Raw genomic sequence first — 16700 nt, 5'->3', positions numbered from 1 at the left:
TAGCACCATCGTCATGTCAAATTTTATATCTGACCAATGATTTGGTTTGTGCCCAAACACCCGCAAAACGAAAGACATCCTCATCAGCCTCAGCCGGTGACAACTCCTGTTTAGTGCCATAACTCATGCGTTAGCAGGATTTTTGCGGAGAACATGGCTGCATGTTGTGCACCTTTTACTGCAATATAGCAGACTTTCAAAAACAACAACCAGGGATACTGAAGTGGTAGCTTCCTCCCTAAGGGCACAGATCTCATTATGACTTGGGGGGCGGGCTACAAACATGGAATTTTATGTATTTATGTATTTTCTGGAAGGGACATAAATAATATAACCCCAATTTATTTAAAATTATCTGCTGCAACAGAAATACACAGCCATTAAAATATATATAATACATATATATATTCATGAATCCCTTTCAAGCCGTCACTATACATATTTACCTATTTTTACAGAGCCACACACCCACATATGCATCCCCCGACTCATTCATTATCTGAAAATAGACATAGAGGTATAACGTGTCACTCTTCAGTAACAGTGTGGCTGGCACATGATGAGCAATGACATCAATTATACAAAAAAGGTTCAGACCAAGTAGATAGATAGATAGATAGATAGATAGATAGATAGATAGATAGATAGATAGATAGATAGATAGATACATTATTCATCCCAAGCTGGGAAATAATACGCTCGTCAGTCACATGACGGCATCACAGTAATGTGTGACAACAACCAAATTAAAGACCCCCTCCCCTCTCTTGTAAAATTGTTTAAATCAGAATCTGAGGTTTAACTTGAAAGCCCGTGCACAACTTTTTTTAGTGTGTTAGCCTGAAGGAAGAACAGTCTCAAGTCTAATGAGTCTGTCAATTTGTTTTTTGTTTTTTTGTTGTTTGTTTTGTTTTAATAGTATTTCATATTGGTATTAATGGTATTTTATAGTCAATCAACGAAAAGGGGACTATGTGCCCTAAGTAAGCTTGTGTATAAGCAACGGTTCAGACCACCAAGCAGGATATATAGGGGGAGGGGAGCATGAACAAAGCCTTCACAAAGTTGGCTAATGTGTTTGTGTGAATAATTTCAAACGAGTGGTTGGAATCTATCAACGATATACACGTTTTTTTAATTATATAATTTATTTACACACAAATTATTTCTTAAGTTGGGGGGGGGGAGGAGTGCTGTTTGTTGTTCATCTTGACGTCCTCATATTCACACAGCGGAGATGAAAACAAATGAATTCATCTTTCTTTAGCAAAAAGAAAATCTAACAGCAGCATTTTAGAGGGTTAATAGCAGCAGGGAAATGTCAAGGAGAATTATGGAAAGGTCACTTTTTTTAACCAAAAGCTGCACCGCTCACTTTGCTGTCAGCGCGCATATTATTAATTAAAACCACTGGCTATTTATAGGTTTTGTTTATTTCGTGCAGCAGCTCGGTCCTGAGTGTAGCTGCACTTTTAAGGAATAGGTTCCAGTGTTTTAACGGTGTGTACGGGGGGGGGATGTTTCTGCAGGCGATCCCACAGTGTATGAGGCTTCATGCAGATGATGGTAATATATTAAAATGTCATGAACGGCTCCATTAGATCAGCTCAGGACAATTCCTTTAATAATGTAGATGATTTTGACGGGACCATAATGGTCAGCTTTTCATCTCTGATTGTTCCCGCTGCGCAGAGGGCTCTCCTTTTTCCGGGAGCGATGATATTTCATTTTATCGTCGCATTCATCCCACCTCCTCTTCATCGCCACCTCCATTGCACTCATCATCCTCACTTCATGTGTAACCAGCTCTGTGTGTCCTCGAGCAGATTTAGTGCTGCCCTCAGTATGAGACACGAGCACAAAGACGAAATAGATAGAAGAAGAAGAAATGTAAATACTGAAAACTGGCCAGGAAACCTGTGGAGTTCTCCACGGCCACACATACTAAACACATGTGCCAAAGGTGTGTGTGTGTGCGAGTGTGTGTGCGCGTACTGCAGTAGCTCAGTGGATGACTCATCTCTGCGTTTCTATTTGCGGCGCATCAAACCCTGGAGTCACACTGCTGTCTGTGTCTGTGTGTGTGTGTATGTGTGTTTATCATGTGCTATATCTATGCCATATCTGTATCCATGACGACCAGATCGGGCAATCAGTCGAGCAGGCGCTCAGCCTGAGACAAAGTTGTCAAAAAAGGTACCCGAGGGGTCCTCAAAGGTGTCTTGATTGTCAGCAGGATGGAAGGATGGAACACGGGCCGCGAAAAGAACCCATTCAAATTTTGGCGCGAATATTCCGGAGATTTTCATTGGCCGACCAATAAATCGTTGGGCTCTACACACAACCATTAGAAACCACAATGTGCACACGCACACACACACACACACACACACATATACACACACACTGATATGGACGATTCTCGTATTCAGCTGGAGAGGGCTCCCACAAAGCTTCAGGCATTTCACTCCACCTCACACCGGTTTACCCCCGATCGGTAAAGTGATGGCTGCTGCTCCGCTCTCCTATAAGCGACTGAGCAACAACGAACCACACAACATTGCAATGCAGCTGAGGTCAATGTCTTAGGGTTGCGTTGCTTCTGGATTAAATTAGGAGCTTGACATTTCAACACAGTGAAAACAGGCGTCATGTAAAAGAAGTAGTAGTTACAGCCACCAACCAAAACTCTGCCAACAGCTCCAAGTGTGTGAGGACCTCCTACCACCACTGCTAATGTCCGCAACCAGTCACATAGTCTGTGTCTGTAAAACCAGTATAAACCCTGATAGCGCGCGTCTCACTCCAGCTGAACCACCACAGACTCACCTGAGCTGTGCGACGAACTCATCAGGGTCAAATCCGGACTCCTCTCGCCGATCCGTCCACCGAGCGAGTGCGCGTGCGTTTGCATTAGAGTGGGTCCTCTGCGTCGGCCATGTGTCGGAGGGTGGGCGAGTCAGGCGCTTTCCTCAATGTTGGCTGTTCTGAAAAAAAAAAGAGAGAAAATTCAGCGCTTACTCTTCGCCTTTTGTATCGCAGAAACGATCAAACTTTTCTACAAAAGAGCAGTTGCAGGGTGCCTCGAAAAAGAAAAATGAAGACCACAGAAAAACAAAAACAAAATTGTAATAACTACATTAAAAGTCACACAGAGACAGGTGTAGCACGTCTAATCGATTATCAAAATAGTTGGCTATTCGTTTAGTAGATTACTAATCGATTAACTGTTGCAACTCTATTTCATACATTAGTTTCCTGTTTACAAACAATAAAGGATCCACTCGCAGCATATGGGTAGACAACGGGTTTCTACTATGTAACTTAGAAGCTCATATACAAGCATTTGCACTATTTAGAAATAAAACAGCTTGATGAAAATCCAATCAGTTTGTATGCGACATGCTTTTCTCCATTTACATTTGTCTTTGTTTTTATATTACCCGTACATATTACGCGTAACATCAGCAATTGTTAGAATTGAGAATTGTGAAAGTCTCCCTTTCCCCAAACTGTACCAGACCCTGGATATAAATGCCATGTATTGTTCCATTAATGTAAAAGCTCACATTAGAAGGCAGAGCTGCACCCCTGACAAAGTGTGTCAATACAAATTTTAATCTGTGTTTATTCATCGGCCGCGCGGGATCACGCAAAAGAGTGTCTGCACGTCTGTTCGCAATTTTCTGGGGAATTAGACGCATAACAATGTGACACATTTCGCGTCCAATGCCATCGGTCTGCTCCTCTGACAGCTGTTAGCTGATTCCCACACTCAAACTCTAGCTGCAGAGCCTCAGCGGTATTCAGTAGGGCCTCAAATACTCAAGTGTGTATTAGTCTGGAACCCTCTCGGTTCATTTTTGATTTCCAAGAGGCCGCGGAGCAAAACGCCTCTGGACTCAATTGGATAGCAACGAATCACGTGACGTCTGTTGAGCGACACGAAAATGTCATCAGACAATAGCGTACCGAGAGGAGATGCCTGTGAAGATGATTCAGAATTCGTCTGGGAAGAATTGTTCTTGCCACAGCTTCTCCAACAGTCTGATTTTACTCATGTAATAATTATTGTTATTGTTATTCTTGTCATTATTAAAGTATTACTTTTTATTTTATATTCATATATTTTGCTATGAAAAATATATATGTACATATGAATAGTATTTGGAGTTAGACGCTACTTGATTCGGTGCCTTTATGTTTTCCCAAACGTTTCTCATTCAGCTCCTTCGAGTTTTCAGGTTCCGCTTTGGACTTGATTGTGTCCAAACAAGCGTCGTTCTAAGTTGAAAATGTGTGCACGCAAATGTGCCAGATGACTGCTTTGTCACATTGCGCTGGATTCTCAGTCCGTTCAAATTGCTCGGTGGAGACAGAGATGTACTTGTCTACCTGAATATCCAACGACATTTCATAGACAAATGTTGTACTTTCTTACTCCACAGTGTTTAGCAGTTGCTCTGTATCACCTCAACCAGCTCCAACAACTTAACAACTATTCAATAGTAAATCTTACACAGCTGACGGGGGCTATACTCTGCCCACACAGTGAGTGCTTTTAACGCTTTAAGGGAAGAAGTCATTTTTCTCCATCAGTCCATTTGGAATGAGCAGAGTTTCAGAAGCGCGTGCTGATAATCAGTTGTCCAAAAAATGACTCATATACTAATCTACATTTTGAGCTGCACTGCAAAACTGAAGATGATGTACAGTAGCTGATTGGTTGTTATCCCCCACACGACAAGATTGACATGTTTGTATTCAGCCTCTTAACGTTGCTTTCTGTCATCCTGATATTTCACGTTCCTGCTTCGCACCATGTGAATTTCATCTCTGGATACCTCTGTCTTTTCTGATTTGATCATATCCTATCAATGTTCTATTTCTGAATGGTTTTATGGTCTACATGTCGTGTCCCGGCGCAGCAGGGATGGACGTTACATTTAAGGAAACAAGCTGCACCCTGTTGCATAATGTGGCTGCCTGGTCATCTGGCGCCACCTGCTGGCCTTGCGTCGACAAAGTGTGTGTGTGTGTGTGTGTGTGTGTGTGTGTGATGTGCACTCAAATATTGTCAATAGGGAGGGGAACAGGATACACAGAGAGGCGACACACACGCCGACATCCTGAATAACACGTGTGTGCGTGTGCGTGTGTGTGCGTGCGTGACTGCTCAGGCCACTTAGTCGTATTGTGAATTAAGGCTCTAGCTCTGATTGCCCTCGTTTTGACACAAACACATCATCATCATCATCATCATCATCCTCAGCAGCAGCAGCAGCAGCAGCAGCATCATGTCACCTCAACCCACTACTTGATGGCGTGTAAGTGCAGTTGAATCAGTAACTCCTGGTTGATACTTAAAGTACTGCGTGACAAGTCCAGTACACCGGTGCATGTTTACAGATGTGTGTGATTAACACTAACCTGCCACTTACAGCTACAGTAAATTTGTGTTTTTAAGTTAGTGTGCACTGGTCAACATATACTGTATTCTAATATACATGTTCCCCTGTAGTTAACTGGTTGACTGTACAGTACATGTGAGGGGGAAAAAAACAAGTAATTGACATGTTCAGTGTAGTGTCTACTATAGATGCATGCTAAAGTAAATCAATTTGTGGTTTTCTTGCACAGTAAACCGGTCTACAAACTCTACAGATTAACAACTGTTTAATCTACTGCAATCCAGTAGATCGGCAGCACAATACTGTAAGTATTCAAATACAAATGTGTTTGCTGTGTCTTAAAACTGTAGTCGTGTTCCTAATACGGTGTCCCTCTCATGTATACGATCAACTGAGCATTAGTGCAAAATGATATCTGGCGCTTCCTCTCACGTCTATTGAAAAAAAATCCAAAGTATTTAACATAGCAAACGATGCTGAACAGTGTCGACTGTAGACTCTGGTTGTATAAAATAATACACAAACCTTGTCTGTGTGATGAGTGTTGAAATTGCAGCTGCTGGGAACACTTGCTCGGCTGCCTGGGACACGTGTACAGGTGTAGCAGCCCAAAGTATTATATAGATTATACATTTTTATAGCTATACCCTGGGGGAATAAACTGGACTAACCAAGAATATACCCAGGGTACAAAACAGGCTAGGCTATTTCATACCCCCCTAGGCCAGGTTATACCCCCCACACACTCAGAACCCACCCACATGACAGTTCTGTTTTGAACTCAGTGGTCTGGCTTAACTATTTTGGATCAAATTAACCCCCTTACCCTCTGATCTGATGACTTTGTGATCAGTATTTCCTAATGTTTCTCCAATTTCTAATTTTTTTATTATATTACTCAATACTACATCCAGTATTTTATTCCCCAAGTTACCTTATTTATGAAAAACACACAGATGTGTAATCTGGACAGGAGAGAAATAGAATGGTCTAGCCCAAAATATATAAATTATGATGGTTAAAAAAAACTGTTGACATTGACATACAGATTTATTAAAAAAAAGGGGGGTATAATCTGGACTAGAGGGGTAAAAAACAGGCTAGCCCAGTTTAACCCCGGGTAGAGTTTGGCGAGGGGCTGCTACACCTATTACACACAAATATTGTCACACCCACTTCCTCAGTAATGTCACACTTTATTCAGTCTCGCCTCAGACAGCGGACTACACTGGACAGTAATCTGACAACTACCCTGTGGAACTCTCACATTTTAATGTGCATCAACATGACTGGCACCTCCTTGGACGGCGAGGAGGACGGTGCGTTCATTTTATAATGCTGACAGTCACATCTGATGTTCTCGTCTTCTAGATAGTGGGTTCATTAATATAATGTTAACCTTAATGCTCCGCAAGAATATGTCAGGAATCCCGGACGGATGAACAAGCCGAAAACATAATGACAATAAAAACAACAGAGACATTTAAAACAGTAATAAGCCTGGGTTCTATAGGTCTATTTATGGCTTTGGCTAAAGTGGACAATAACCAATGGCTCCTCTCCAAGTTCACCAACTCTCCAAAGAAGTAAGAGGAAGTCTGTATTACTACAGCAGCTGGTGTGTGTGCGTGCGTGCGTGCGTGCACGCGATTATAGAGCAAACTAGCAGTGACAGACAATCCAGCTGGCCAGCTATTACATTAGTCTAATGACAGGCACAAAAAACTGTCAAAGAAAGAAAGAAAGAAAGAAAGAAAGAGAACAAAACAAGCTTCCACCTTAGTCATGTGTCTTGTTGCCAGAGCATCAAGGAAATAAAAATGTCTCTTTCTCTCTCTTTGCCGCCTCCTCCTCCTCCTCTTCACATCATCATTTCCTAAAATACCTGGGCCCTCCCATTCTGGAGAGGAGCAGGAAGTGCTGCCTGGCAACCAGGGAGCTGGCTACCGTGGTAACAGTTCACCTGAGCACCTCTTCCCTAAACAAACAGCAAGTGTGAGACACAACCATGACTGTTTAACAGCTCTCTCCTCTGTCCTCTGTCCTCTGTCTCTCTTCCTTGTACAGCAGATTCAAGGGGAGGGAAACACACATATTCCAGCACATACATGCGCATACACACACACACACACACAGTAGCTGTCTTTAAACATGTGACATTAGGACCGCATATTAAAGATGACTGTTGTATGGAGAGCAGCAGCGGTGAGTCGATCCATTGGCAGAAAGTCAAGGGACAGAAAATATATCTTGTCCCAGACTCAGAGTCTCCAATGTGAAACTTTACTGCTTCTCCATGTCTTAAAATGACAGCAGATTGATTCTCATTATGTGAAAAGGTCGGGCATGACCAGCGTCATAATCAAGTGACATTTGACACATTAAAAGCATTAAAACCTTTTTCTTTGGAATGGGAGGGAGCCGTGTGTGTTTGGCTTCATCAGGTTCCCTTGTCCATCAGGAGAGCAAATGACAGGTTTCAACAGGGCCAGCCCCACGCATGAGGGAACTAAGCGGCTGCTGGTTAGGGCCCCTGTGGCCACCAGGGCCCCCCCAAGAGCACTTGAAATGTCCCATAAGAAAGCTTGATTTCTTTTTAAAAAGATGATCGTCATTTTACACTTTTTTCCCAAACCAAAGGCAGTTCAAACGGTTTACTCGTTTACAATAATTGCATTCTAAAAAAAACAAATTCTGCTTAGCGTCCCATGAAGGGCTCCGGGTGTCAACACAGGGCAGAGGTTCCCAGCCTGAGGGGCGGGGCACCCGCGGAGGTTGAAAGATAAATCTGAGGACTCACTCGATAATAGACTGTGAAAAGAAAAAAGCTAGAAAGAGCATATTTCTTAGTACATCAAATTTTTTTTTTTTAACGTCTTATAATATATTATATTACTTATAGGGCAACATCATTGTTCATTTGGAGTCATGTTGCTGTTCACCTGATGAATAAATCCGTTTTTTCTCTGGCAACTCTTTTGCCTCTATAGCTGCATCAGACCTTTGCCAGTGCCCTGTGAACAATGACAGTGATCATTCTTTAGGTTCATCAGTACGAGGGATTATTTATTTTTATTTTATTTGATGTCAAAAAGCAGACTTTTGTTAAACTTGTAGAAATTTGGGACCTGAGGGTTTGGAAGTAAATGTTGCTTCATTCCAAGAGGTCACGAACAGCCAACATCTGGGTCCTCAGATTAACTATATGTTGAGTTTTGGAATTATTTATTTATTATCTTTTAAAGGACAAAGGATCAATCAATAAGATTAATATTATTTGCATCCCTAGTTTTATAGTTAACCTCGCTGCTGCTACCTGAAGTGACTCATTTTATGGAGGAACATTTGAGGACAGGTACTATATTCTAGTAGCATTTTATACGTTTGAAGAGTTATCCATATCACTGTACTCATTCTTCCTGACCATAAAGTAACCCGCTGCCATACACAGGGAGAAAAAATCTGCCTAATCAGTTATTTAGCCATAAGACAATGCATAGCCATTGTCAGCCTGAGTAACATACACATCCCTATGCTGTGCTCCCAACAAAATAACTGTTTAAATGCTGTGATATTGGATGATACCCACTTGAAAACATGTAGTCACATTTTAAAGGGTTCGCTTCACCACCCTTGTGGAGAGGAGGGAGGATTAAAGGTGCCAATGACTAAAGACAACTCCAAAATGGAGATCAGCTCTGGAAGAAGTGAGCATGCAGATTCATTGTCCAACACAAAATCTGGACATTGGCGTTGACTTATGTAACTAATGGAGCGACCCTTGACCTCTGAGGTCAGACTCCTGCACTTTAACACACACTGCAGTGCACGATGGAGCTGCAAATCCCCTCACCGCACTCCATCCAACCGGACTATGAACAGCTGCAGCAATGTGGGGGTCAGGCAAGGGGGTCACGGGCCCACCGTCAGGGAGGAGGGGCCTTATGTGCTTGTATAAAACTGGTTAGTTCACCGTTCAAGGATGGCCCCGCTCTTTCATTCCCAGGCAGACAGTTTCTCACTGGAACATGCGCTAAACAGGGTTGATTTTTTTTTTAGGCTTTCACATTTTTGGGCCGACAGAGTTCTTGCCTGGTGTGATTGAACCTACTGACTGCCAGTGGTCTCCATATGGCTTAGACTTATGGTAAAATGGTAAACTACACACTGAAAGGAAAGGGGAAAGGAAGTAAAGGAGGAAGGCCATTTACACTCATAGAAGGAAGGACAAAGGAGAATTTAAGGATTACAGCCACAGAACATTACAGCTGGGAACACTGGGAACTATTTCTACAACAGCAATTAGAGCTATGAGATCACCTCGACAGACTGGTTTGTACCGATTCATTGCAGCATGAGGGGAATCGGCGATTGTCACCTTCCCCAAAAAACATGCTCGTGCAAAAACATAAGTGTGAATATTATGTCTGGTTTTGTTACCTTCTAAGAGAGAGAGGAAAGCTTTCAAAACACTACCGCACAGAGAGGTGACGAAATTATTAATGCTTCATATTCCAGAATAACTGTGTACTGATGTCATTGAAGTGGTCTGTGGTGTGTTAATGCTAACAGCCCAGGAATTACAGCAGCCACGAGTTGTGCGAAAACAGAAACAGAAAAATACATGTCAGCAGTCAAGTTGGTTGCTTTGCTCCTCCAGGACGGAAACTTATGATGTCACAAAGATGAGGGACTTTTACGAATGAATCAATAATCGATGCATCATTTTAATAAACTGGACGTCATGGGTAATAATAAACATTGACCATGACTGCCAAGTGGCCCATTCATTTCGAGAAGGTGAGTTCCTGATGTGTGTGAGAAAGCAAGTGAGAAACTGCACCTCCAGACGAACAAACTGCTGCTGTGTGTACGAAAACTATACCCTACCACCTGTCTATGAATAGAGAATGTAGCATCATTGAGGCATGGCACTGTACGGTCAATGACTGCTGAAATAAAATCCCCACCAACCACGTTGTCATCTGTTGGCTCCTCCATCTTGCAAAGTATCCAATGCGAATGCCACACTACTGTACCAGACTCAGCACGAGTAGCCCACAGCAGTGCCCTGGACGTTTTAAGTCTCGGGACAAACCCGAAGACGAGCCGTAACCAACCAAGACAAACCACACACAAAGCCTGTGTCGGTCTCTGACCATCAGGAAGTAGCATAAACCTCACAACCACTAGTACATAAACCAGACAACACACTGCTTGATGATAGATAGTGGTAGACAACCCCACAATTCCCACGAGTAAAGCCTGAACTATCGCATGTTCCTTCTACCAAAGCTAACATGGACCAGCGGTTTAAAACTTCTTTTAAAAAAGTATCTTTTGGAGAACAACCGGCTTTGACTGGATCTTGAAATTATAACCATTACGAGTTTATCCGATCACTGTCAACACCAGCTGACCCGGACTAAATCATAATTGACTCAACTTTCATAAGGTTTGTCCTGTCCAGCGACATCCCCCCCGAATCTGAATGTCCCATTTCCCATATTCCAATTTTCCTGGGCCCTGGTTGACCAGGCCTGTGTTCTTAGCTGCTGACAAGTCACGGTGGATGAACTTTGCTAGAGCCAAACAGTTAGTTGGTTTTTTTCTGCAGCTATTCTGGCAAACAGTAAAAAAAAAACATTACCGAGATCCAGCGACTCAAATGTGGGGATTTTCTTTGACCAGTGTAATAACAACCAAAAAATCTTTGGCTTCTGTAATGTCTGACAGAGAAGACAAGACATCTGGGGACATCACCTTGTACTTCAGGAAGCTAGGACAGGGTATTTTTTCCCCCACCATTTTCTCTCAGGTGCAGAGGACTATTTAACATTTCTTACTGATATGACAATTTGCTTTCGGCTGCAACTCAACGGGGGGAGGTTCGGCTTTAAGCATGCTCGTCTCTTTTTAAACGGGCCCAGTATAGCATGATTTAGCCACCTAAAGGTGTCGCAAGTCACTAGCGGATAACAGCACTAAACTGAATATTTGCCTGTCCACCGACTATTGGAGCAGACCCAAACCTTGACAGTCTTCAACCCCTCAACCGGACTGTGTCAACCCAATTTTCTAAAGTTTCCCCCCATGGCCCATTACTTTCACTAAAAACGAGTTGTACTGTCATTTTACGAGGCACAATAATCAAAGTTGGTTTTGTCGTTTGGGCTTTTTCCCCACTGTTGCCTCATTCTTAAGCGGGAAACGTGCAGCCCCAGCTATATGTCATATGCCCGACAACAACGCTGCACCTGAAATGCACTTTGATAGCAAACATACAAAATGTGTACCCCCCCCCCCCCAGCACATGACATCATAGAGAGCAATGCCATTAAGTGAGAGGCTGAGCCCTAAAGGGATCATCTGGAGAAGGCTGCTGTCCGCACTGACTTTGCAAAAAATGTGACACAGTGTCCAATAAGGGTCCTCATTCATATATGTACAGTGCAGACTGGACACGTTAGAGAACAACACAATGCTTCACTTGTTTACGGCCACCTTTCAAGGCGAATGGCTTCTGGTACGTGCCCGCTGCCGGTGTGGTGCCAAAAAAGTGATCGTCCGCCAGAAACTGATTTTATCTGGATCAAACTCTCATAACGGCCACATCTACACAACTTTATGTCCGTAGTTATATCATAGAGTTTCTTGTAGCGTTTGCCGTTCATATTCAGGTCATCGGGCATGGTTTGCTCAAAGGAAAGACGGTCCTATTGTTTTTAAGGTTTGTTTGCGCTCGTCTGTCTAGTATTACTACACTGTAGTAAACATGATGATATATGGTAATAGTTGCGTTATAAGGGAAAGAAATGATTGCCATTGTCCTTATAACTGCATTATTTCACCTGCGCTGTCTTAGATTATAACCCATGCGCACGTTCACCTGTTGAAATACCTTCACATGGGCCGCACAGCCCACAATTACCTGCCCAAAATCAGGCCGGAAATCAGTTTCTGGCGGACGATCACTTTTTGGCACCACACCGGTAGTAGCCGTGGCGTTGCCAGGTTATCTGGTTGGATGTTGTTCTTCCCTGGCTTTCTTTCTGGTCGTCCGCTGGCCATCGGTGCAATAGGGTCGACTTACTGTCCTCGGTTAGCTGCAGGCTCGTACAGTGTTTGTTGGTTTTTTTTGTCCTGCTTTAGCAGCAGCGGCGTGTGTTAACCTGTCAGGTGTCATCTCGTGTCGCGCAGCTAGCTACGGCGGCACGGCAACTTCAAAGTTCGCCGCCGCCGCCGCCGCTGCTGCTGCTGCGTTCACTGTGTGGCAGGAAGAGGCGGAAAAAAGGCGATTGCTCGGCAAGCGCATACTGTAAATTCGCCCCCTCTGAGAAGAAAAACCTCTAACTTCCTGTCGGCACGCGCGCACACACACACACACACACACACACGCGCGCGCTCTCTCTCTCTCTCTTTTCACGAACCTCGCGGCACCGAGGATGTCGGCGGGGTCCTGCTGGAACGCGCTATTCGCGCAGAGGTCGCTTCCTCCCGGCGTCGGTTTCCTCGAGGCTCGGCGTGTTTCGGTCTCTCTCTCTCTCTCTCTCTCTCTCCGAGCCCCACTCCTTCGCCCGTGCGCAGCTCTCCCGCGCGCTCTTCTTCTCTAGATCGCCAGCGAAAAACGTTGTGTTGAACAAGAGGAGAACGCTCTCACCTCCCCCATATTTACAGTCGCTCTCTCTCTCTCTCTCTCTCTCTCTCTCGCTCCCTCTCTCCCACCAACAACAACATTATTGACGTCCTCCTCCTGCCACGTGACCAGTCTGCTGGTGCTAAAAATAGACTCAATGGAAACCGATGGAGGCGGACAGACGAGGCGGCGAGAGGGAGAGGGAGAGAGAGGGAGAGACAGATGTACGGATCGGTGTTCCTCGCTCTCTCCTCCCCGATCAAACCTCACCTCCGCGCGTTTCCTTTCGCACGCGGCGCCTCGGAGATGAGCTAAGTGGCCGCTAGCCGTCGGCTAACAAGCCAGGACCGCACACCGACAAGGCTGGAGAGAGAAGGGGGGCGGGGGGGGGGGGGGGGAGAGACTACTCCCAGTCAGTTGTGCAATGCGTGCAGTGCACAAACAATAAAGAAAGGGCCGCAATCAAGATTCATAATTTATGATATTTCTTGAGCAAAAATGTCCATCGCACTTTCCTGCATTCTCGTGCGGGCTCCCCTGATTTCCCTGATAGACTGCACGTAAAGATGGTTCCACACAAGCATCAGAGGCTCCTCTGACCAATTCAAAACAATAAACGCAACAACAACAATATATATATATTTTTTTGTAAACAAACAAATTGAGACTCTTTTTTGGAAAACAAAAACATCCATTCGAATCAAAATATAACATATCAGAATGAGAATCTGTTTTATTGCCAGGTAGGTAACAGGTTACATACAAGGATTTTTTTTCTTTTTTGGTGTTATTAACGTGCATGTAGAAGTCAACATATATACACAGAATTAGAAAAAGAATATAGAATAAAATTAAATAGAATGAAATAAGATAAAAATTAAATTAAATTCACACTATTTACAATAAATTGGGGGCAACAGATGGTTAAATGTCAGTGTGGTGGATTACGTTAATATAACGTGTAAGAACACAAAAACACGCACGCTACCCAATCATTTGGCAGCTAGTGCAATGTATGGAACAGATTCGGGTCAGGAGCTTCAGTTAATGTTCACATCAAACATCAGAAGGGTTGTCGGTGTGAGAGTTTCTGATCCTGCTGATCTCTTGGGATTTTTTTTCAGTCTCTAGGGTTTTTACTCTGAATGGTGCCAAAATGAATAACAACAACAACAAGGCTCACCGACGCATGCAAAAGCCACAGGTCCACTATGTGACCATTGGGTTTTGGTGATTTGATAAATTGAAGTCTATTTTATTTTCAAAATGTAGGGCTGAAGCTACAAAAGCTCTTCATTAACTGACAAGTCATCCAGAGAGAAACCCACATTATGCATTGCATTCAGACGGCAAATTAACTTGACCACGAGGTGCCAGTTGTGAAAGACTGATTTTATTATTATAGCATATTCTCTATGTTCTGGCCCGAAACATTAGCCTGGGACCCATACGAATTCTGCAAGCTCATTTAATTTGGCTCTGCCAGAATCCAGCCTGGATTCCCTCCTTTGGGAAGAGATTTCTGCCCGGCAGAAAACTCGCCTCTCCAATCGCAAGCGATTATCTGATTATGGGCGGGGTTTATAACACGACACGGACAGAAGGGACTTGTGTAAACAACCAAGGCTGCCGCTGATGGACGAGCAATGACAAAGTACCCAATATTTTCACATTTCTCCCGCAAAAATGGCAAAACTCACATTGTGGAATCATCTTCAAAGGTACCCTCTAGTATGTTGACATTTTCACGTCGCTCAACAGACGTCACGTGATTCGTTGCCATCCAATTGAGTCCTGAGGCATTTTGCTCTGCGTCCGTTGGTTAGGCCTCTTGGAAATCGAAAATGAACCGAGAGGTTCCAGACTAATAGGCATTTGAGTATTAGCCTGGCTACCGAAACATCAGTCAGAGACCGCGTTTTCAATCAACCTCGGAGACTTTCAGTGTTAGCACTGGCTTATACCTGCTAGCTCGAGCTAAAAAAGAAAAATGCTAGTTGTAGTTTGAGCTACAATGATTTGACGATTGTTGGCTTAGATGGAAACGGTCTGGTTCCCTCCATCATTCCTTTACAATTATTGTCTGTGGCAAATATCCTTGCCACCCTGGGCCTACACCAGTTACAACAGCCGGTCGCCGGTAACTCTTTTATTGAGAACAAAACTCAAAACATACATCAACTGAAATGCAGTTTGCCGCTGCTCTTCTCTTTCTGGGCCTCTCCTCTTCTTCACAGGCTCATTAACCTGGGGACTGATTAGACAATTGAAGTCAAAAATATGCGAGGACATCATAGTGGATGTTAGTTTTCCATGTCTCAACGATCATTTTTCTGTTTTATCATATTAGCATTACAACTTTAAGGTGCATGGGCATGAATCTTACCCCTGTTGTGTCAAACTAATCAGGAAAATGGTTTCACAAATACATTTAGCAACAGAGCCTAGCACAACAGAATTAAATAATAATCAGAATTTACAAGATCTAAAATGGAAGAAATGCTAAATGTCCCTTTCATTTTTTTTATCGTTTACCACATAAGGAAAAAGGAGAGGAGTGAAAAAGAGAGGAGAGGAGGAATCACAGTTGAGGCTTTAAATATATTCACTCTTCGTGCAATGTGACTGCAAAATAGATAGAAAATAGATAGAGGAGGGGAGGTGGAGGGAGAGGAGAAGAAGGAGATTGGATGAAAAAAAGAGAGAGACGGTAGGAACGTGACTGCAGGGATAAAGGAAAGAGGGAGATAAACAGGGACAGAAATAAAGGAAGGAAAGGAAGTAAGGGGGTTGAAGGATGGGGGAGAGGACAGACGGAGGGAAGGAGAAGACAGAACAGAGAAACAGGAAGAGAGGAGAGCAGAAATATGATGCATGAGCGGAGGAACAGAAACTGGAAAACAGAAAGCAGGAGGTGGGATATGAAGGACAGAAAGAGTGAGAGACAGAAATAGAGAAAGAAAGAGCTATTCTGGTAATGATGTTGTTGCCATGGAGACGCTGCCTCAGTCAGACTACTCCACAGGTGCCTTGTGGGTATTTTTTAAGGACGTCACTGATTGGTAGAGGTCACAGGAACAGAGCGCCATTGACAGGTTGGAAAGGTGAAAGTGAAAGGTCGTCCCGTCGTGTCCCGTTCTACTTCTTCCTTGTTGTGCTTATCAATCCCTCAATAATCATGATATTGATAACGCTGCACTTACACAGTGTGTTCTATTCAAAGAGCAAAAGACCCTTTTGTTTTCAACAGATACATTAAAGTGGCTGCAATCAATATTTTTTACGGATCACTTGATCACGTGTGCTGTACGCGACAGGCGGCCTGTTCAGTGACAAACCGACAGAGAAGTGTCACTAAGTGCGCCTCCCCTCAGCTCTGCAGAGCATTTTAGCTCTTTCAGCTCTGTGTTTCGAATTTTTCTCTACCGCTTGGCTTCGTCAGCTTTATTTACAGACACAGCAGGCTGCTGATCTCAGCCATGAAGCTGTAAGAACTCGCTGTATACGCTACCCAGTCGACAAACGGCCGACGGGCAAAATTCGCAACTGGCTGGCGAAGGTTGTGGAGCGCCGGGCGGGCGAAGAGCCGTTTGGTGGAGACCCCGAATGGAGCGAAGAGCGAATACCCGGCTTCCGTTCTTCAGGTCACCGGA

The 16700-nt window shown here is 43.7% G+C and overlaps 1 protein-coding gene across 3 annotated transcripts in view; it reads right to left on the bottom strand.

Moving 5' to 3' along the window:
• hdac5 (histone deacetylase 5) overlaps positions 1-13228 on the bottom strand; it is a 51949-nt gene extending 38721 nt beyond the window's left edge. The window contains exons 1-2 of one of the 3 annotated variants that reach the window (XM_047327988.1): positions 12842-13228; positions 2830-2987 (exon numbers count right to left, since the gene is read on the bottom strand). In XM_047327988.1, the coding sequence (XP_047183944.1) occupies positions 2830-2914 (85 nt within the window). In that variant the 5' untranslated portion in view covers positions 2915-2987; positions 12842-13228. The remainder of the gene's footprint in view (positions 1-2829; positions 2988-12841) is intronic. The other 2 variants (XM_047327989.1, XM_047327990.1) reach the window with 2 other exon arrangements.
• Between the last annotated feature and the right edge of the window lie 3472 nt (positions 13229-16700).

The sequence above is a fragment of the Scophthalmus maximus genome, chromosome 17 (genome assembly GCF_022379125.1).
Source record: "Scophthalmus maximus strain ysfricsl-2021 chromosome 17, ASM2237912v1, whole genome shotgun sequence".
Classification (NCBI taxonomy): Eukaryota; Metazoa; Chordata; class Actinopteri; order Pleuronectiformes; family Scophthalmidae; genus Scophthalmus; species Scophthalmus maximus.
This window is presented reverse-complemented; position numbering and strand designations above follow the sequence as displayed.